The sequence below is a fragment of the Rana temporaria genome, chromosome 8 (assembly GCF_905171775.1).
Source record: "Rana temporaria chromosome 8, aRanTem1.1, whole genome shotgun sequence".
In the NCBI taxonomy this organism is placed as follows: Eukaryota; Metazoa; Chordata; class Amphibia; order Anura; family Ranidae; genus Rana; species Rana temporaria.
The window spans coordinates 82,686,150-82,709,848 of NC_053496.1; the positions used below are offsets into that span (position 1 = coordinate 82,686,150).

Here is a 23,699-nt window from a genome sequence, read left to right on the forward strand (position 1 = left end):
GACCAAGCTGATGTGCATTGGCTAATTATGCTGCAGAGTATAATGCAAGTTTTCACTAGGTGATACCATCAGTGTGATTCAAACCCATGGCTTGAACCTTTGAAGGTAACAGGTGACACCACTACGCTATGGAGCTGAGCACAATCATAGATAGGAAATACAATTACTAATGTTTGATTATTTTCATTCTGGCCGGTGGTTGTCGGGGTCTACGGGTGGGGGCTTATCAGAATCTAGAAGCTCCCTTTAACAAGGGGGCCCCCAGATCCTATCCCTCTATGTGAATGTGTATTGTGTACATCATACCCCTACTCATTAACCAAAAAAAGCAGTGAAATGTAGAAAAATAATACAGGAGTCGGTTTTTGACAAGTCTTCTTCCCCAAGCCGTGTCATCCACTGCCATCTTCTCCTGGTGCTGTCTCTCTTCCCACCATCTTCTGTTGGCGTCAATCCTGCCGCCATCGACTCCTGATGCCATCGTCTCCTGCCGCCGTCTTCTCCCGCTGCTGTGTTCTTCCTCGCCACCATCTTCCTCTGTTGTGTTTTCACCTGCTGTCTGGCATTTCTTACAAAGTTATGGGGCGTCGCCATTTAATGACGTCACCCAGAGAGCCCGTCCCCCCTTTTTTTTATATTAGCAGGTAAACGAGAAAGAACACAAGAGTGAGAGAAGACGGTGGAAGGAGATGATGTTGGCGGAAGTCAATGGCGGCAGAAGTGAAGGTGACAGAAGATGGCGGCAAGAGACACAGCAACCATCGCGGGATCGTGCCCACAGAGTTTCGTGGCTCAGGTAAGAAAAACGGGGGGGGGGGGGGGGGGGGGGGGGCCCAAGAGTGCAAGGTGTTTTTTCACTTTAATGCATAGGATGTATTAAGGTGAAAAAACAAAACCCCTTTAAAGCAAAACAATACATTTTTTATTTCAACATTAGTATAAACATTTGGTACATTAATGTAATTGGACCAAAAAAATGATGCTCCAGCATTTGACAATATAGTTGCAAGGGCTTGCTCAAAAGAGTTTACAATCTACAAGGGTATGACACTAAAAATTAGACACATTAAACAAATCACATTAGAAAAGCAAGGATACAAATCAAGCTAACAAGCATGACTAACCTTTTTTGTGATCGGAAGTCCTCGCCCCAAAACCCAAAAAAGTTACATGACAGGATTATCATGAGCAAAAACAGACACAGACAAAAACAAAAACGGACAAAATGAATACAAAAGCCAAAAAGGCAGAACACAAACTACATTGACCCACACAGCAGGAATGAATTAGCAGGATCCTTCCTTTCCATCTGAATCATTACATAAGTTGTAAGTCTAACATGTGAGATCTAGAAGCAATCATCAAACAACAGTCTAGCCTCGTACACACGGCCGAGGAACTCGACGTGCCAAACACATCGAGTTCCTCGGCCAGTTCAGCACTGAAGCCGCCGAGGAGCTCGGCGGGACGAGAGCTCCCATAGAACAACGAGGAAATAGAGAACATGTTCTCTATTTCCTCGCCGAGCTCCTCGTCGGCTTCCTCGGCCGAAAGTGTACACACGACCAGTTTCCTCGGCAGAATTCAGCCAGAAACTCGGTCGGAAGCTGAATTCTGCCGAGGAAACTGGTCGTGTGTACGAGGCCTTAGTGGGGTGTGGGCAGGCCCGGACTGGGAAAAAAAAATAGGCCCGGGCAATTTAGACTGAGCAGCCAATTTTCCAGAAACCGCCCGTTCGCGGGGGCGGTTGGTGACGAGATAATCACGGAGTCGGTCCCCCGCACTGTAATGTAATGGGGCACTGTGATATAAAGGGGACTGTAAAGGAAACTATAATGATTACAGTTCCACTTTACAGTGCAGTTCCCTTTTCATCACAGTGCCCCTACCAATTACAGCCCCCCATGACAGTGCCCCTACCTATCACAGCCCCCCTACCAAGCACAGCCCCCTATCACAGTGCCCCTACAATCACGGTAGTCAAAAATCATCAGCCGGTGCATTCAGCAATTCACTAATTTTAGAGAGTGTATGTTGAAGCATCCCACTCCCGTTACAATACCCCTCAAACTTTGTTAACCTACGCTCGTATCTACTCGGTAAATTCAAAGGGGCAGATCCACAAAAGGATTACGCCGGCGTATCTATTAATTTTAAATTTCCCACGTCGTATCTTTGTTTTGTATCCACAAAACAAGATACGACGGCATCTGGGATCGATCCGACAGGTGTACGTCTTAGTACGCTGTCGGATCTTAGATGCAATTTTTCTGCGGCCGCTAGGTGGCGTTTCCGTCGAAATCCACGTAGAGAATGCAAATTAGCTATTTACGCCGATCCACGAACGTACATCCGGCCGGCGCATTTTTTTACGTCGTTTTCGTTCAGCTTTTTCCGGCATATAGTTAAAAGCTGCTATATGGTGGCGTACTCAATGTTAAGTATGGCCGTCATTCCGGCGTATAATTTTGAATTTTTTACGTCGTTTGGGTAAGTCGTACGCGAATAGGGATTTGCGTAGAATGACGTCACCGTCGTAAGCATTGGCTTGTTCCGGGGTTAATTTCGAGCATGCACACTGGGATACCCCCACGGACGGCTCATGCGCAGTTAAAAAGAACGTTGTTTACGTCAGGTCACGACGTATTAACATAAAACACGCCCCCATTACATCCATTTGAATTCCGCGCCCTTACGCCGCAAGAGATACACTACGCCGCCGTAACTTACCGCGCGGATTCGAAAAAAAAAAGTTGCGGCGTAGTGTATCTTAGATACGCTACGCCTGGTGGGAAGATGCACCCAGGTACGTGGATCTACCCCAAAGTGTCCAAAAAATTGTGCAATTTCAATGCCCTCCAAAAGTCCAATTGATAGGGTGTACATCCTGTTGTCATCTACTGAATCGTGGGCCATACTTCAGAAAATGAGAAGCTTGTTCCTTTTAATCTTCTAAATGGTCCCTTCATCAATCCTGGTTCAAACTGTGGGTTCCCCAGAATGGGAAAAAGGGGTGAATCTACTGTTGATAGTTTCCCTTTCACAAATAACCCATATCCTATCCGAAGGGTTGGGCCTATCCATGGGTGCCTCTTAATATCTGTCAGCAGCTCCCTGTAGCACCATGCAGCTCGCTGGAGCATACTACTACATTGGGCTTGCTCTAGTCCCGGACATATTCTCTCTCCAGTATGTCTGCGCAAATCAATCAGACGGCTCAATAAAGCCACCTGATAATACCTGTAGGAAGTTTTAAACTGTTCATAATCGAGGTTGAATTCTGGTTGGCACAAAATTGTTTACTTACCTCTGGTGAACAGTAGCTAAGCATAACTGTGTTCTTAATACTCTAAGTATAGGATTGTGTTTATATAATTTCCCTTAAACCTTATCTACTGTAAATCCATGAACAAAAATTTACAACATTGCAGCTTACAGATCATTGAATGTGGTGGCTGCATTCATTTCCTTTTTTTTTTTTTACACTTGATTGCCTTATTTTAACCAGGTAATCCAGGGAGGCCCGGAGTGGAAAGACAGCACAGCAAGATAACGCAGGGCCGGGCATGACTGTGTGGAGGTAGGGCAAGCAGGAGTTAAAGTGAGGAAGGAAGCTGATTGGGGAGGAAAGGAAAGGCAGGCTGTACAGAGAGGGGAGGGGTATTATAAAAAGGAGAGGCGGGCACTCGGGAGGAAAGTGCGGGAAGGAAAGCAAGGAGGCAGGATTTTACCACCCACCCTCCCTTGTTGTGTTGTGTGTTCTCTATGTCGTTTGTGTGTTTTCTTTTCTTTCAGGTCGAAAGGTTGAGTTCGTCATGACAGCTGTGGCAGTGTGGTTGGCGGTGTTCGTTGGTCTTTGATGGTGGCAGTTACAGATGTGATGGAAATGGTGGTGGGCTCATCGGTGGGATGGGACCCTTATGGGGGTTTATTCCAGTGGAACGGTGTCTGCTGGAATACGGTGATGGTTGCACTGCGGTGGAAAAAGTTTTGTCTCCGAGCTGGGTCGGCTGGGGGCCGGTTATGGTTAATGTTTCCGCAGTGTAAGGTTAAAGGTTAAAGAAAGGAAGGTTAAGCCGGGTTACCGTCATAGACCAACAAGCTGGGTTATTATTATTATTAAAAGTGTTTATTAAATTGTTAAGAAAAAGTTGGTGTGATTTAATTATTTTATTTAAAATTATTTATGTTTAAAAATAAAAATTGGCTGTCGTGGCCATTTTTACTCCAACAAGATTTGTGTCTCTCGTTAATCTAGAAAGGGTTAAGGTATGGTACAATGGGGTTTCATGGTTCGGGGGGTAATTGGGCTATCCGAAGTACACTGGTCATGCCACACATCCTGTGCTAGGATGAGCAGTATTGAGCAGAATTGTCATTCTAGTACAAGGAGTGTATTACAACTATTTAACACCGTAACTCTCTTCTTTATAGTGGGGGAGGTGTTTTGTACTCCATGAGAATAACAGGGAACAATTTTAACCAATAACAGCCAGGAGGCAGAGAGCACAGAAAGTTGTCAGCGCACAAGATTTTAGGCTGGATGAACAGCTATTTTTTGCACTTGTCAAACAGATATAATAAAACACTTTCAATGGTATATTTAACCACTTAAGACCCGGACCATTATGCAGGTAAAGGACCTGGCTCCTTTTTGCGATTCGGCACTGCGTCGCTTTAACTGACAATTGTGCGGTCGTGCGACGTGGCTCCCAAACAAAATTGGCATCTTTTTTCCCCCACAAATAGAGCTTTCTTTTGGTGGTATTTGATCACCTCTGCGGTTTTAATTTTTTGCGCTATATACAAAAATATAGCGAAAATTTTGAAAAATAATCAATATTTTTTACTTTTTGCTATAATAAATATCCCTAAAAAAAAAAAAATATATATATATATATATATATATATATATATATATATATATATATATAAAATTCCTCAGTTTAGGCCGATACGTATTCTTCTGAATAATTTTGATTAAAAAAAATCGCAATAAGCGTTTATTGATTGGTTTGCGCAACATTGATAGCGTCTACCAAATAGGGGATAGTTTTATTGCATTTTTATTAATATTTTTTTTTCTAGTAATGGCGGCGATCAGCGATTTTTATCGTGACTGCGACATTATGGCGAACACATCGGACAGGTTTGACACTATTTTGGGGCCATTGTAATTTTTACAGCAAAACGTGCTATAAAAATCCACGGCTGGGCTCTTAAAGGCAACGTACAGGTAAGTGCTTGTGCCCAGCCGTGCCCTTATACCAACGTATATCGACGTGAAGGGGTCCTTAAGCGGTTAACTGACCAAAAGGGGCAAACAGGAGAAATGTATCTTTAGAGTTTACATACACTTTAACTGCTTGCCGACCAGCCGCCGCAGTTTCACGGCGGCAGGTCGGCTCTGCTGGGCGAGAGCACGTAGCTATACGTCACCTCACCCAGCAGCCAATAGGGGCGCACGCCCCCCGCTTGTCCCTGACTCCCGTGCGTGCCCGGCAGTCACGATCGCCGACGGGCACCCACAATTGCTCGTTACAGAGCGAGGACCAGGAGCTGTGTGTGTAAACACACAGTTCACGGTCCTGTCAGGGGAGAAATGCCTGACAATGTATAAACAGCGATCAGTCATTTCCCCTAGTGAGGCCACAACCCCTACAGTTAGAACACACCCAGGGAACATACTTAACCCCTTCCCCGCCCCCTAGTGTTAACCCCTTCCCTGCTAGTGGCATTTTTATAGTAATCAATGCATTTTTATAGCACTGATCGTTATGAAAATGCCAATGGTCCCAAAAATGTGTCAAAAGTGTCCGAAGTCTCCGCCATAATGTCACAGTATCGGAAAAAAATGATTGCCGCCATTACTAGTAAAAAAAAAAATATTAATAAAAATGCCATAAAACTACCCCCTATTTTGTAAACGTTATAACTTTTGCGCAAACCAATCAATAAACGCTTATTGCGATTTTTTTACGAAAAATATGTAGAAGAATACGTATCGGCCTAAACTGAGGAAAAAAATATTTTTTTAATATATTTTTGGGGGATATTTATTATGGTAAAAAGTAAAAAATATAACTTTTTTTCAAAATTGTGGCTCTATTTTTGTTTATAGCGCAAAAACTAAAAAACGCAGAGGTGATCAAATACCACCAAAAGAAAGCTCTATTTGTGGGGAAAAAAGAATGCCAATTTTGTTTGGGAGCCATGTCGCACCACTGCACAATTGTGAGTTAAAGCCACGCAGTGCCAAATCGCAAAAAGTGCTCTGGTCTTTGACCAGCAATATGGCCCGGGGCTTACGTGGTTAAACCTGAATGTCTATTGTGAACACATGGGGGTTGATTTACTAAAGACAAATAGACTGTGCCTCTGCAAGTGCACGTAAGGCTTATCTTTGCAAAGAGTACCCAATCACATGCAAGGAAATGGAAAAAACAGTATTTTTGCTTGCACATGATTGGATGATGGAAGTCAGCAGAGCTCTGCTAATTTACTAAGCTCTGAAGCAACTGCACTTTGTAAAGTGCACAGTCTTTTTGCCTTTAGTAAATCAACCCCATACTCTCTGCTTTGCCTTTAATAACTCAGCCCCTAATTACAGTACAGGCGTACCCCACTTTCAGTACACAATGGGGTTTATTTACTAAAGCTGGAAAGTGCAAAATCAGGCTCACTTCTGCATAGAAACCAATGAGCTTCCAGGTTTTATTACCAAAGCTTAATTGAACAAGCTGGGGTAAGAAGCTCATTGGTTTCTATGCAAAAGTGAGCCTGATTTTTGCACTTTCCAGCTTTAGTAAATAAATCCTATTGTGTACTTAAAAGTGGGGCATGCCTGTAATTATTAAGCTTTTTCTCAGATCTCTTATCACTTTATCACTGTGTATCTCATTGGACCAGAAATGTGAGTCACAAGTGGTTTAGCCATATTAACCATTGCTATTAACTAATTTATGATCTAATAAGTCTGATATCTGCATATTCCAGCAAATTTGTATTTTCTAGAAGCAGTTATTAGATTCCTTATATACACATAATGTATAAAATATAATGAACACACTGATACTATGAACTTGTTAGGAATAACAAATAATTTATTAATGTTATCTTTTTTACAAATATAGTCATTTTTTTTTTTAACCAAAATAAATAGTTACAGCATCGTATATAAAATAGGGAAATGGTTGAGGACATGATTTTCACAGCCAGCTGTGTTTAGTGCAAATACATAAGGTAAAAGTAAAAAAAAAAAAACATAAAACGCTTTACTAGATCATCTCTCAGCTTATGCACTTTACTTCATTAACATACCAAATGAGCTTACTTGGTGATCGGAAATACCTTCCTTTTTCTTTAAATACCTTTTTACAAACAAACATACATTGGTTCTTTCTAACATCAATTCCCTGAACCTTCTAAAGCAATGATGACTATTTCAGTGCAGTAGAAACATACATTTTATCAAATCCATCAACTATCAGCTATACTTTCCTGAACATACTGCATACGTACTATGACATTCTTCTGTGTAACGTGTACCTTATAGCTTCAGTGTACAACACAAGCTTCCTTCATTGTTTTCTTCTTCAGAATTTCACTATTGTGCATTCCTTAAAAGTAACTTAATTAGCATATATTTAATATATATAATTTAAATAACACATGTACAGCACAATTTTTTTTATAAAAGTATCACTATTGAGTCATAATAGTGTAATAAATATGTATAAAAATGAAACTTTTTTTCTTAAAGTGCAAATCTTATCAGAGGTCGTTGATAACCTCTTATTCTGAAAACCCTGTAGAACAGAGAGTCTATTGAACACTGGTAGCCCAGACATCTCAGAGCCTGGAGACCACAGTCAAGTGCCCTTTCCTTCAATTGGGTAGCATCAGATGCCTTGGAGATGAAGATGCCATTTGGCAATTCAGTCTGTGCATGGACCTCAGTCATGTGACTCCTTGGATGTCTGCCTTGCTAGTGTATTGAACAGTTTGTCCCAGTGAGTAAAGTAAGGTGCATAGTTCCAGACAAACTTCTCGTGATGGAGGTCATGATGTCCTGGCCCCCCGCATAAGCCAAATGGCACCAGTCTATGTGCCGACCAGGGAAAGTCATAGCCACAGTGATCTTCCACAGACAGGTAGATATGGATGATGAAAATGGCCATCTCAGTTAAAGGATGACACCCCAGCATTATCGGACTGACATTAGCAAAGAACCCCAATGACAGCATCTCCCATGCACTGGAGTACTGTGTTGCCAGGGCAAAGGTGGCAGTGTACTTGTGATGTGTCTTGTGGAAGTTCTTGTACAGCCAGGGCACCTTGTGATGCAGCAAGTGCCAGGCAAAGTACTGGAAGTCAAAGAGCAGCATGCAGGCAATGATGTCCAACACAATGCGATGCAGCTCAGGTGCCAGGGATGGCAGGTGCACCGGTCTCCAGTACCAATAGGCAACGCTCAGAGGAAATATGAAGACCAGGTGACTGTAGATGGTGTGTGCCAAGCAGTGCAGCACCATGGCCAACGTGGGTCTGGATTTAGGCTGCACTTGGTACTTCTTCAAGGCTGGTATTCTGAGACAGAGGGCATCTAATGCCAGGTAAGGGAGACAGAAAGCCATGTAGACGGTGAAGGAGAACACCACTGGATAGAAGGGAGATCTGATGATGTGCTCTTTAGATAGCACATAGTCCCAGACTGGTTGCAGGAAGAGTCCTGGCTGTGCTGCTTCCCTCATGGAGAAGGCGGGAGTCATCAGCACACTGCTTCGGTTCATTATGAATAAGCTGAATACACACACAGCACGCTGCTCTGCTTATATAGTCCTCATACTTCCTGCACCCAACCAATCAGCTGCGTAGAGGCTTCTTTCCCGGGAATTTCCCTCCTACTACAGAGGGTGAGGCCATGAAAACAATGTGCTCAGGCGGAGCTCCGGGTCATCACCTGCAGAGAAATTGTGCAGAATCCTAGATTGCTATTTCTGCAGTTTCCAAATGTAAATTTTATTTTCCACAAACCATCGCTGCAAGCTGCCGTCTAAAAATAACTCCAGCCTAAGGTTTTGTTTTCTTAGTGCCCTGTTCACAGCATACGTGTGCCATGTAGGGTTGCCACCTCATCCCTTTAAACCCCAACACATAAATTACACAGGTTCTGGGGCTAATTACATGCAGATAAGGCACCTAGTGAGTTTAATTACCACCTTAATCAGCCACAGAACCCGTGTAATTCATATGCGTTTGGTTTTAAAGAGATGAGGTGGCAACCCTAGACTGCTGTGGCCAGGGATGGACTGACCATTGGGACTACAGGGAGTTTCTCGGTGGGCCGATGGCTCAGTGGACCGGCTTCAGTGACAGCGGACCGCCGCCCCTCCGTTCCTTTGTCTCTCCCTTCCCGCAGCGCTCACCTCCTCTCCTTCCCCGCAGCGCTCACCTAGGGGGAACAGAGAAGCAGGGGGAGAACCAGAGGAGCAGGGGGAAAACCAGAGGAGCAGGGGGGACGACAGAGGAGCATGGGGGGAGGGGACAGACAGCTGACTCAACAGCTATGGCCTGGGAAATTCTCACTTCTGCCTAATCTTGTCCCATAAGGGGGGGCACCGAACTGATTCTTTGCCCGGGTGAAATAATGTCTAGCTTCCCCACTGGTACTGCCTATAAGAGTACCAGTACCAGCCGTTCTACTCTAATAAAGTAGAATAGTGGTTAGTGAAGGGGATGAGGGGGCTTGGGTGGCCTGGTGGGGGGGGGGGGGGGTTCGGGAGTTGTATAGCTAGAAGGTTTGCTTTTCAGGGTCCTAGACTATGGAACGCTTTACCAACCAGCATTCGGTTGGAGGAAAACCACCTGACTTTCAGAAGACAGATCAAAACTCTGCTCTTTTGATGTCATGAGACACGAACAACTAGCGCCCAGAAGCGATTCAGTTCGCATGCGCCGCGCTTTATAAGTTTTTCATTCATTCATTCATAGCTGCCATGGGAAAGACCTATCAAATTGGGCCAGTTTGGATGAAGTCCAGGGCCAAATTTTTGTCCCAGTCCAGCCCTGCCTGTGGCGTGCAGAAAAACGCAGCTCAATGGACATGATATGATTGAGCCCAAAGTACACCTATCATTGAAGAGTCACCACTTCACTAATCACAGTCATGCTGATGCTTTGTCTTCAGCACCTTGTGTCCTGAGTAGAGAGAATTGGGGGACTTGCGTGTCTGACGCATGTGTGTCCCGGGTCTGTGATTTAAAGCATGGAAAGCAGACGCAGCCAAGAAAATAGCATTTTTTAAATTGGGCCAGCAGGGGCAGCCCCAGTACTTCTATGACAAGTGTACATGTAGCTCTCTTTTGATTACAACTGGGAAACCTGGAACTCTCCATCTACAATAGAACCACAAGTCCCAGCATGCCCACTTTATTCTATTTAGACTTTTAATGATCAGACTACTTTGGTTCACTCTGATCTGTAATGTCTGGCCACACAGTATTAGAACTTTAAAAATGTTATTTTCCGGGAATATTCATTTGATTTTTGTAATGTTGTTAGTGGGGTCAAATTGACATTTGTTTTTGACCGTAGTGATAAGAAAATTTGAAGGAGCAGGATGGAAAACAGTTTATTTCCGAAAAATCGATTCATTCCAAAATCCCCACCGTCAAAAATATATTGTATTGAGTTAATATTGAATAAAACATGCAAAAGGGGCGCACACACCAAGCAATTAAGGGCACAGTGAAATAGATCAAATTAAAATCAAGACAATTAATAAAATCAACTAAAAATCCAGTCTGTAGGCTGCTGCTAAAAAATCTTCAAGATAAGATCTAAACAAATATGTTACATTTATGTCTTGAGTTAATAACTAAAGTTATGTTTGTAAATGAGGTCTTGGGGCTCATTCACATAGGTGTGAATCAGAGTTTCTTTTTTTTTTATGTGGCTATTGTTGTGTGCAGGCAGCCTATGTTATGTTTTGGGGATGCAGCAGCTGTATGAACACAGCCACAGGTCCTAATATGACAAGTGTGTGGATGCAGGTGTACGGCCCCGAACACAGACAGTGTGCATTTGCACACCTATCAATACCAAATTAGGACATGTGGCTGTGTTCATACAGTGCTGCATCCTCATAGAAGAACAGGTGGCTCCGGCCGCACAAACAAACCGCTCATTCACACTTTATGGACCAGCGAACCCATGTGAATGAGCCCTTCATTTTTTTTTATGTAAAACTTTATTTTTACATATTTTTTTTACAAGACTGTTTTGGGGGGGGGGGGGTTGGGTGAGATATCAGGGGTTTAAACAGAACCCTGAGAATTAAGGAAACAGACTCTTCAATTTCTTTCTCTGTTGCCTCAGTTATGTCGCACTAATGATGAATGAACAGGAGACAGGGGCTCATATTCATTAATAAACTGAAGCACACAGTTTACTTTGCTTCAATTTTGAATGGACACAGAAGCGATCAGTACTGATCGCACACAGTGTCCAATTCAGAAAAGAAAGGGGGCTGTAAAAGACATATTATTTGGCCCCTTCCCCCACTCTCCATCGCCCTGTGTATCCGCAGCAGCTGGCAGGAGAGGGATGCTGGGGGGGGGGGGGATGGAGCGGCGGGTCGGGAGGGCAATTACAGATCTGTGTCTGTGTCTCTCCCTTCAGCAGATGAAAGCCGGCAGGATGGAGAGGGGGAGAAACCAATTTTCAGCTGCTGGAGGGAGAGACACAGACACAGTGCATCGATCTGTAATTGTCCTTCCGTCCCGCCGCACCGATCCCCCCCTGTGTGCCCTGTGAATTAATGAATTAATACCCGACACATGTTATGTCATCGTAGGCTGACCAAAATGGCTGAAATTGTTGCCCCGGGAAGAAGACTGAGCAAAGATATCAGTGACAAAAGAGATTGCAGATGTTGTATTGTGTGGGTGGGGGGACCCCTCGCTCTAGTAGTGTCCCTCCAGCACTGTGATCAGTTGCCCGCATCCTGCTCTGCAAGCTGCACTTGGCTCCAGTCGCACTCTAACCCCCCCAGGTACAGCAATATGTCCCTGTATTGTACAGTACATGATGTCACTGAGGCTATGCCCACAGGAGGAGGGTGACGGAGGCGAGCGATCAACTGTGGAATTTTTAACATTCTTAGAGGTGGGCATTATTTGGAATAATACTTTCCTATTGTTTTGTCTGCTAGGGGGACATCAGGCATGGCCCCATCGTGTCTTCTGCCATGGACCCTATGGGGGAGCCTGTGTCTGATTGGACACAGAGTGCTCTCAAGATATGGGCAGCCGTCATTGAGAAAGAGGGGTCATGTATAGCCCCCAATGGGAAGTAGGTATGAACTTACAGTGTCCTGTGAGGGAGAAATATGCTGAGCCTAACAACATGTTCCCATGAAGAAGGGACAGTCTGGGGACACCCTGGGCACCTCCTGTTTGTATCTGATGTTGGGAAGAAGGAACTTCTCCATATGTAATCAGTCTGGCACAAGCTTGTGCATAGGTTGGACAGTGGAGCATCCCTCTCAGCATGTCACATTGATCAAACACAAGAAAGCCTGCTGAAGGAAGAAAGTCTTAAGCCTCGTACACACGACTGAGGAACTCGACAAGGCAAGTTTCTCCATTCCCGTCAAGGAAATAGAGAACATGCTCTATTTTTGGCTCGTCGAGTTTCTCTACAGTTTCCTCGATGAAAATTTACACACGACTGATTTCCTCTGCAAAAAAATATCTCCCAGGAAGTTTCTTGCTGGTTTTTGCAGAGAAACTCGGTCGTGTGTACGAGGCCTAAGGCAACCTTCTGCATGCAAGAACTGCATGTCTACTGCACTACAAAAACTGTCTTATGTTAAAAGTGGATAAGTGGCAGTTTGTTAAAGTTGATTCTGGAAAAACATATAACAGTATTTTCCACTGCTGATTACTCAGCACAATAAAAGAAAATTTCAAAGAAAGCTTGTGACGCCTGATTCTTCTGCACCATAGCCACATGTAGGCCCGCTGCCCACCCACAGGTGCATAGCACTTCTCTAATGGTTGTACTGTCTCATTCATTTCTATATAATTAGCTTTTTTAACCTCCCTGGCGGTATGATTATTTCAGATTTTAGGTGCTGAAAGCGGTACAATTATTTTGCAAGGAAATTTGGGGTTTTATACTGTAGGCCTGCAATTCTTAGGAATAACTCACTTAAATCTGACCAAACAAGAGTCTAGTAGGCATCCCGGGTATGATTTTTTAAAAAAAACTAAATTATAAATTATAATATAATAAATAATTATAAATTATAATATAATAAATAATTATAAATAATTATAACAAATAATAATATAATTATAATAAAAATTATTCAATAATGTAATCAACTCAAAATCACTGAAATTTGCTCAGTTGCAGAATTGTCGCTGTCATTACTTTTATTTTTTATGACGAATTTCCCCACAAATCGCTATCGCACAATTCTGCAAGTGATTATAATTTATTATCGCTGTTTTCTAGCTGCTCTAAAACCATTTTTGACATAAAGGGACACTTTTGGTTGCTATGGACAATCTACAGTTTCCAGGCAGAAAGAACAGTTTTTATTAGACAAAAGTACATGCAGGACACTGGGCAGACCACTAGGGACAAGGGGTGTGTCTATAAGATTACAGTATACTGTATGTAATGTGTTTGTTTACTTTTTTTAATTTGGTGCCGTTCTCTGCCCCCGTGCGCCGTAATGTCGCAGGGAACGGAGATCGGCGGCACACGGGGACACTGTGTGAATCGAGCGAGGACCCGCTCGCTCACACAGCGGATCCAGGGACAAGGTAAGCAAACCATGCCTGTGGATGCTGCGAGGCGAGCCCGAGTCTGGCTCAGGGTTACCAATCGCAGCACAAAAATGAAACCCCGAGTCAGACTCGGGAATACCGCCAGGGGGGTTAAGGACATGCTTAGAGCACTGCCAGTAAAAAAGCGCACCACGCTAAAGGGTATACGGATGAACATGGTTCTATTTAGTAGAAGGGTACATGATGCATCAAGCATTTACATCAGGGGTCTCAAACTGGTGGCTCTCCAGCTGTTGCGAAACTACAAGTTCCATGAGGCATTGCAAGGCTGAGCGTTACAAGCATTGACTCCCACAGGCAGAGGCATGATGGGACTTGTAGTTCCGCAACAGCTGGAGGACCGCCAGTTTGAGATCCCTGATTTACATGCATTTTAAAGGGGCATTACAATGCAAAAAAACACAAAATTACTAAAGAATCTGCTGACACCTGATGCAAGTCGATGTAAACACAATCGCTAAAATTTGATATATGCGTTAATACGTTAATGTCAATTAAACTGTCATTTTCAGTATTCTCAAATACTCAAAATACTCAAATCCCCAAACAATGGAAGGACCCTATGAGCCCGACAGAGAAGAGCTGGTTTTGTAGAATTAATGATATATATTATACTGAACAGCTCAGGTACATGGGAGAGGAGGGAGAAGGCGGATTTAAACGGAAATGGCAGGATTGGGTTAATTTTAAACTCGGACCAAGGTATATAGATAGGATGATATAGTGTAGGTAGGTGAACGGGCAAAGAGCGATTCAATAAGAGACAGAATTCCGGAGATAGGGGAGGGCGGGAGGGTGGGGATAAGGGTTGGGGGGGGCTTGAGGGAGGGGCGAGGGTTTGTTCGGCTTGGGGAAACTAATGTATCTATTTATGTATTTAAGTATTTTTTCCTTTCTCTCCTTTCGTACATTTATTGACACATATTTAAAAAAGCACTTTTGCAATAACAAAGAAAAAAAGAAAGAAACAACAAATAAAAAAAAAAAAAAAAAAATCTTTTCCAACCATGATGCGAACTAAGGAGACTGCGAACTGAACGCAAATTGATTGAGTATCCTGATAGTTCTCTGAGGCGGATTAAAAAAAGAAAAAAAAAAAAAAAAAAAAAAATCTGCAGCTTTCATTAAAATAATCCCTGGTGATCCCGCCATGAAGGTCCTTGTCTAGGCACTTTCTGTTATGGATGACAACAATCACTTTCCTATGTTTTCACCCTGTAACATGTTACCCCGGTGAAGACACCATGGAGGCGCACTTACTAAAACTGGAGAGTGTAAAATCTGGTGCAGTTCAATCAGCTTCCAGGTTTTATTGTCAAAGCGTCATTGGACAAACTGAAGTTAAAACCTGATTGGCTACCATGCACAGCTGCACCAGATTCTGAGTGCTCCAGTTTTATTAAATCTACCGCTAAGTGTCCATGCTGACAAACATTGTGCAGGCATTGTCCACCGTTGTCACCAACAGGAAGCTAGTACCGAGCAATGATGTGCAGCTGATCCTCGATGTATTGCACATAGACAGGAAACGGCTGAAAGAGACTGAAGGCGATCAGCAGCACTAGGATGCAAAAACAAAAACAAAAAAACATAAGGGTGAATGCAGTTATGACACCCAATGCATTTGCAAACTAAATGTCAATACATTTTAAATGGCAATTAAAAAAAAAAAAAAGAGGGAGAGAGAGAAATAAAGAAATAGAAATAGAACCAATTTATCGTTTTTGCAGAATATAACAAATACTTTTAATTAGTGTTACATATAATTAAGTAAAAAAAAAATGATATACGGTAAAACCTTTGTTTGAGAGTAACTTGGTTTGAGAGTGTTTTGCAAGACAAGCAACATTTTTAAATACATTTTGACTTGATATACAAGCGATGCCTTGATACAGTATACAAGTAGCGTCATGTCACAACTGAGTATAAAAGAGAAGAGAGACGCCTCGAAGTGTAGCAAAATGGTTACACTTAGGCCCCTTTCACACTAGGGCGGGAGGTGCGGTGGCGGTATAGCTATACTGTCGGAATTGCCGCGGTATTCGGCCGCTAGTGGTGCAGTTTTAACCCCTGCTAGTGGCCGAAAAAGGGTTAATACCGCCGGCAATGCGCCTCTGTAGAGGCACATTGCCGGCGGTATAGCCACGGTGTCCCATTGTTTTCGATAGGAAGGGGCGGTGGAGTTTTTCAGGGGTTTTAGTGCTAAAAATTGCTCCAAACGTCCTGCTAGCAGCATCTTTGGAGTGGTGAGAGGAGCGGTGTGTTTATCGCTCCTCTCACCACTCCAAAGATGCTGCTAGCAGGACGTTTGGAGCTATTTTTAGCACTAAAACCCCTGAAAAACTCCTCAGTGTGAAAGGGGTCTAAATAAAGTTACAACATTTAGCAACATATTGCTACATTTAGAGACGCCTCTCTTCTCTTTTATACCCTGTAGCTCCTGCTGGATTTAGCTTCTAATCCCCTTGTGGAGGCTTCCATTTGTGGATGGACATTTTATGGTTACACAATTTATCACATTGTTATAATCTTTTTATATGGACTATAAACTGAAGGACTTATGAATAAATGGTTGTGGAACAAATCATTTGAGTTTCCATTATTTCTTATGGGGAAATTTGCTTTGATATACAAGTGCTTTGGATTACAAGCATTTTTCTGGTGGAACTAATTATGCTTGCAATGCAAGGTTTTACTGTATATATAAGCTGCTCCCCTCAAAGTGTAGACAATGCTAGCTTTCTGATTAGTGATAGTTTTAGGGGGCGCTAGTGAGTAAATGAAACAACTGTCAAGCACCAAGTGGTACTTTTAAACCATATGCAACCTGATAGACTTAATAAAGTGCTCTGTGCAAAGTAATAACATAAACAGCAATGTACAAATCATAAATTAATACAGTCAGGGCTGCTGTTAGAAATCACGGGGCCCCATACAGCCTACCTGGCAGGGCCCCCCTCAAATATATCAAGACAAGATTTTCACTTAAAATATACTACAATCATTCTTAGCGGACACAAAGATAACAGAGAAGCTGTGTGAATTAGCCCTTTTTTAAATAGTTTTTTACATTTTTGAACAAAAACATTTTATAATTTTTTTTAAATAAACATTTAAACTTTTGAAATACGTTTACAAAATAAATACGTTTCAAATAATTTAATTAAATTTTACATGGGATTAAAACAATATAGGGTTACAATTTGTTATTTTTTTTAATGGGACAGGGAATCCGGCAGCTGTGTCTGTGTCTCTCCCTGCAGCAGCTGAAGGTCGGTGGGAGGGAGAGAAACCAGTTTTCAGCTGCTGCAGAGAGCCACATAGGGCATCCGGTAATTGCCCCTCCATCCGACCTCACCGATTACCTCTGCTGTTTGGGCCCCCCTGTGAGCCTGGGCCCCCTACAGGAGGACTGGTGGTCCCCCCCTATCAGCGGCCCTGAATACAGTGATTTGAAGTCCTTGTGTGATATTTTCAAAGCTCAACACCATCATCATTTGCAGACACTTGACAGTTGCACCCGTTGTGTGTGATTACATTTCCTACTCACCAGAAGACCATGACCTCACAAAATGGAACCTCATGGCTGCATAATTTGGAAACCATGCAACCTATAGGAATGAACATACATGTAGAGCCAGATTGCTTCTTAACTAATGAATAGGATATTGGAGTTGGTATTTGACCTTATAGGGTTGAGTTTCCAATAAATGATCGAAAATACCAAATAATATATGGGACATTCCCAATATCCAATTAATTGAAGATCCACTTAAACATCTACTTAAGATATATGGGAATATAGGTAGTAACCATGAGAATAATACTCCTATACACTTTGAATCAGTCCATCATGAATGCTGCTGCCAGACTCATCCACCTCACCAACCGCTCTGTCTCTGCTGCTCCTCTCTGTCAATCCCTCCACTGGCTTCCGCTCGCCCAACAAATTAAATTCAAAATACTAATAACTACCTACAAAGCCATCCACAACTCTGCCCCCAGCTACATCACTGATCTAGTCTCTAAATAATACCAACCTAATCGTTCTCTTCGTTCTTCTCAAGACATCCTGTTCTCTAGCTCTTTCATCACCTCCTCCCATGTTCGTCTCCAGGACTTTTCCAGAGGCTCTCCAAGCCTATGGAACTCCTTACCCCAATCTGTTCGTATATCTCTTTCTCTATTAGCTTTTAGAGGATCCCTGAAAACCCTCCTCTTCAGGGAAGCCTATCCTACCCACACCTAACAACTGTATTTTTATTTTGTCCATCTGATCATCCCCCCACAGCTACTACCCTTTGTTCAACTTAACCCTCCCTTCTAGACTGTAAGATCTAACGTGCAGGGCCCTCTGATCCTTCCTGTATAGAATTGTATTGTAACTGTACTGTCTTCCCTGATGTTGTAAAGCGCTGCGCAAACTGTTGGCGCTATATAAATCCTGTATTATAATAATAATAATAATAATAATAATAATAATAATAATAATATTAATAATTCACAATATGGAATACAGTATGGTGCAGCAAAAGAACTGCGTTGATTACACTCTATGTATTTGGCATCATTAATATATTGTCTATTTTTCATTTTTTACGTTTTTAGATTTATATTTAAATTTTTCATTTTTTTGGATTTACATTAATTTGTTTTTAAGTTTTATATACTTAGATTTTATTACTCTATTTAATATCGTTCTTTAGTTTGTTGTCTTACTTTTCATTTGTATCTATTTTTCACGTTTAATTTTTCATTTGTATTTATTGAATTTTTGAATAATTATTTGTATTTTTTTTCATTTCTTTATTTATTATATATATATATATATATATATATATATATATATATATATATATATATATATATATATATATATATATATATATATATAGATATATATATATATATATATATATATATATATAGATACATCTAGATATATATAGATACATCTAGATATATATATATATATTATTTTCATGTAGTAATTGTATTACAGCAGATTTATGTGTTCAATTATCCAGCAGTATGATGAGTATCAACATTTTTAGTAATGTTAGGTTGTAGTCACTCTCTGCTTGTATAAGGAAAAGGGGACGTCCTATGGTCTAAGCGATGAGGTAAGCGTAGAGTAAAAGCACCGCCAATCACATCGCATGACCAGGCTATTTAATGTGATCTGCCTAGTGACCGGAATTGCTTCCCGGTGACGTTGTTAAACGAAACGTATGTGGAGGCGCATTCCGGTCACTTCCGGGTCCCGAACATCTGGTTTATCGTACTGCGGTGGTGGAACGCATGCTAGTCCATGAGTCCAGGGTAGCCTACAATCCCTGCCAAAGTACTACATGCAAGTGTCCTCAGTGCCGGGAGAAGGCACTTTTAAATGTAAAAATAAATGGTTTTACGCTATGGCACTTTCTCAATCTTATTTTTAATGGGTTACCTCGGTGGAGAGGAGGTTGTAGTTTGAAAGATACCCTGGTTCATCTCCAGCTACCACAGAAACAAGTTTAAAGACCCATAAACAAAAGCCCATTGCGACCTTCTTTTTAGTTTAGTTATTTTTAGTTCCAGAGGTCATGGTCTTCTGGTGAGTAGGAAATGTAATCACATTCATCGGGTGCAACTGCCAAGTGTCTGCAAATGATGATGGTGTTGAGCTTTAAAAATATCACAAAAGAACCTATGGACTTTGAATCACTGTATTAATTTATGATTTGTTCATTGCTGTTTATGTTATTACTTTGCACAGAGCACTTTATTAAGTCTATCAGGTTGCATATGGTTTAAAAGTACCACTTGTTGTTTTACAGCTGTTTAATTAACTCACTAGCGCCTCCTACCACTATTACACCTGATATTCATTACCTTCTTCCAGTATTTCGTTTTTGGCATGTTCAGAATGATGTAATTTGTCACGTGACGTGTGTATATGAAGTAGGCTGCATACTGTGTCAGTGTTATCATCCCGGCAATTCTTTCAGAATGACTGACCTCATCAGTGGAAGTTCCAGTCCAACAGTGCTGGGAGTTTTCCATATTCTTTGCAGCATGAAAGATTATTGAGGATATTGAGGATTATTGAGGATTTTGTATTGAGGATACAAAATTTAATAATTAAAGCGGTTGTAAAGCTTATTTATTTTTTAAATAGTAAACATGTTATACTTACCTGCTATGTGCAATTTTATTGCACAGAGTAGCTCCAAACCTTCTCTCCTGGGGCCCCATTGACAATTTTTCTCTTTTGTATCTTCCCCCATAGCAAGCCACTAGCTATGGTGGCACACCTGCAGGCTCGCTCCCAAGTCTGGCTGTGTGCATCCATAGACACACCCAGTGCAGCTCAGCACCTTCTTACAGGATTTGAATGACAGTAGCAGGATTCAATGGCTCCCGCTGCTGCCTCTGTGCCCTGTGACTTAGGTAAGTATATGGGGAGGGGGGGGGGGGCGATACAACCACTGGTAGATTTTTTACCTTAATGCATGGAATGCATGAACCCGTTCGTCTTAGCCCTAAGGGTAAGGCAAATCCTAATGCCTAAGCCCAATTTTGCAACTTTGACATGTACATGTGTTAAAAAAACGTACATATCATCATAACTACGTTGTGTATTCAGGTTCACCTTGTTTTTTCCATTTGGTGGTAAATGGTAGATATCTCCTGATTTCTTTTTTTATTATCAAAGGAAACCTGGCCCAAAATAGTAACAAAAAATATTTTGTTTTAAATTTAGCTGTATATTTCTTGCTACTACCATAACCTTCCATCAAAGAATAACCCCAAATAAATTCTCCTGTTCCTGATGATTGCAGAAATACCACATATGTGTATGTTAGTTGTTGCATGTATCCGTAGTACAGCCCAGAAACAATAGTGTGCATTTTGCTTTTTCTATCCTACCTAAAACACACCGACACTGACTGACACTGATACCAATTAAAAAAAAATACTGACCCCGGACTTGAACCCTACCTTGACCTTTGACCCTGACCCAAACACTAACCACTGGTTTAGCAGTATTAACCATTGCTATTAACTAATTTATGTTCTAATAAGTCCGATATCCCCATATTCCAGCAAATGTTTATTGCTAAAAGCTAATAGCGCCTGCAATCTGCCATTAAACAGCTGTCACATTCACTCTGTGAATACCTGAACACTGGAGTGTTGCGCTAGCAGGACGGTAAAAAAAGTCCTGCTAGCCTCATCTTTGGAACGGTGAAGGAGCGGTGTGTTTACTGCTCCTTCACCACTGCTGCCTATTGAAATCAGTGGGACAGAGCAGCTATGCCGCTGCCAATGCGCTGCTTGCAGCAGCTCATTTCAGGCGGGTTTAACCCTTTCTCGGCCGCTAGCGGGGGTAAAACCACCCCGCTAGCCGTCGAAATGCGCCGCAAATCCGCCTATAGCGTCGGCAGCAGAGTTTTACCACCGGCGCTATGAGCGGCTTAGTGTGAAAGGGTTTTCCTTATATACACATAATGTATAAAATATAATGAACACACTGATACTATGAACTTGTTAGGAATAACAAATAATTTATTAATGTTATCTTTTGTACAAATATAGTCAACATTTTTTAACCAAAATAAATATTTACAGCATCGTATAAAAAATAGGGAAATGGTTGAGGACATGATTTTCACAGCCAGCTGTGTTTAGTGCAAATACATAAGGTAAAAGTAAAAAAACAAAAAAAAAAAACATAAAACGCTTTACTAGATCATCTCTCAACTTATGCACTTTACTTCATTAACATACCAAATTAGCTTATTTGGTGATCGGAAATACCTTCCTTTTTCCTTAAATACCTTTTTACAAACAAACATACATTAGTTCTTTCTAACATCAATTCCCTGAACCTTCTAAAGCAATGATGACTATTTCAGTGCAGTAGAAACATACATTTTATCAAATCCTTCAACTATCAGCTATACTGTCCTGAACATACTGCATACGTACTATGACATTCTTCTGTGTAACGTGTACCTTATAGCTTCAGTGTACAACACAAGCTTCCTTCATTGTTTTCTTCTTCAGAATTTCACTATTGTGCATTCCTTAAAAGTAACTTAATTAGCATATATTTAATATATATAATTTAAATAACACATGTACAGCACAATTTTTTATAAAAGTATCACTATTGAGTCATAATAGTGTAATAAATATGTATAAAAATGATTTTTTTTTCATAAAGTGCAAATCTTATCGGTTGATAGGTCGTTGATAACCTCTTATTCTGAAAACCCTGTAGAACAGAGAGTCTATTGAACACTGGTAGCCCAGCTTTGTGGCACAGACATCTCAGAGCCTGGAGAGCACAGTCCAGTGCCCTTTCCTTCAATCGGGTAGCATCAGATGCCTTGGAGATGAAGATGTCATTTGGCAATTCAGTCTGTGCATGGACCTCAGTCATGTGACTCCTTGGATGTCTGCCTTGCTAGTGTATTAAACAGTTTGTCCCAGTGAGTAAAGTAAGGTGCATAGTTCCAGACAAACTTCTCGTGATGGAGGTCATGATGTCCTGGCCCCCCGCATAAGCCAAATGGCACCAGTCTATGTGCCGACCAGGGAAAGTCATAGCCACAGTGATCTTCCACAGACAGGTAGATATGGATGATGAAAATGGCCATCTCAGTTAAAGGATGACACCCCAGCATTATCGGACTGACATTAGCAAAGAACCCCAATGACAGCATCTCCCATGCACTGGAGTACTGTGTTGCCAGGGCAAAGGTGGCAGTGTACTTGTGATGTGTCTTGTGGAAGTTCTTGTACAGCCAGGGCACCTTGTGATGCAGCAAGTGCCAGGCAAAGTACTGGAAGTCAAAGAGCAGCATGCAGGCAATGATGTCCAACACAATGCGATGCAGCTCAGGTGCCAGGGATGGCAGGTGCACCGGTCTCCAGTACCAATAGGCAACGCTCAGAGGAAATATGAAGACCAGGTGACTGTAGATGGTGTGTGCCAAGCAGTGCAGCACCATGGCCAACGTGGGTCTGGATTTAGGCTGCACTTGGTACTTCTTCAAGGCTGGTATTCTGAGACAGAGGGCATCTAATGCCAGGTAAGGGAGACAGAAAGCCATGTAGACGGTGAAGGAGAACACCACTGGATAGAAGGGAGATCTGATGATGTGCTCTTTAGATAGCACATAGTCCCAGACTGGTTGCAGGAAGAGTCCTGGCTGTGCTGCTTCCCTCATGGAGAAGGCGGGAGTCATCAGCACACTGCTTCGGTTCATTATGAATAAGCTGAATACACACACAGCACGCTGCTCTGCTTATATAGTCCTCATACTTCCTGCACCCAACCAATCAGCTGCGTAGAGGCTTCTTTCCTGGGAATTTCCCTCCTACTACGGAGGGTGAGGCCATGAAAACAATGTGCTCAGGCGGAGCTCCGGGTCATCACCTGCAGAGAAATTGTGCAGAATCCTAGATTGCTATTTCTGCAGTTTCCAAATGTAAATTTTATTTTCCACAAACCATCGCTGCAAGCTGCCGTCTAAAAATAACTCCAGCCTGTGGTTTAGTTTTCTTAGTGCCCTGTTCACAGCATACGTGTGCCCTCACTGCAGTGGCGTGCAGAAAAACGCAGCTCAATGGACATGATATGATTGAGCCCAAAGTACCCCTTTTATTGAAGAATTATGGTCAAAAATATCAAAACAATATTTTCACAAAAAAATACACAAAAATCTGTATTAGCGGACACAAACACATCATAACTTACAAAATTCCTGCTAAATCTAGACTATAAAACTGTATTGAGTTAATATCTAAAGTTCTGTGAAAAAAAAGAGGTCTTGGGGCTCATTC

The 23,699-nt window shown here is 41.9% G+C and overlaps 2 protein-coding genes across 2 annotated transcripts; both read right to left on the minus strand.

Annotated features, from left to right (window-relative positions):
* Positions 1-7,199: 7,199 nt before the first annotated feature.
* On the minus strand, positions 7,200-8,822 carry LOC120947103 (cholesterol 25-hydroxylase-like protein). Its single transcript, XM_040362103.1, has one exon. The coding sequence runs from the start codon at positions 8,790-8,792 to the stop codon at positions 7,956-7,958; it is 837 nt and encodes a 278-aa protein (XP_040218037.1). The 5' UTR covers positions 8,793-8,822; the 3' UTR covers positions 7,200-7,955.
* Positions 8,823-21,449: 12,627 nt separating this feature from the next.
* LOC120947102 (cholesterol 25-hydroxylase-like protein) lies at positions 21,450-23,152 on the minus strand. The gene has a single exon (XM_040362102.1). The coding sequence runs from the start codon at positions 23,120-23,122 to the stop codon at positions 22,286-22,288; it is 837 nt and encodes a 278-aa protein (XP_040218036.1). The 5' UTR covers positions 23,123-23,152; the 3' UTR covers positions 21,450-22,285.
* Positions 23,153-23,699: the final 547 nt, after the last annotated feature.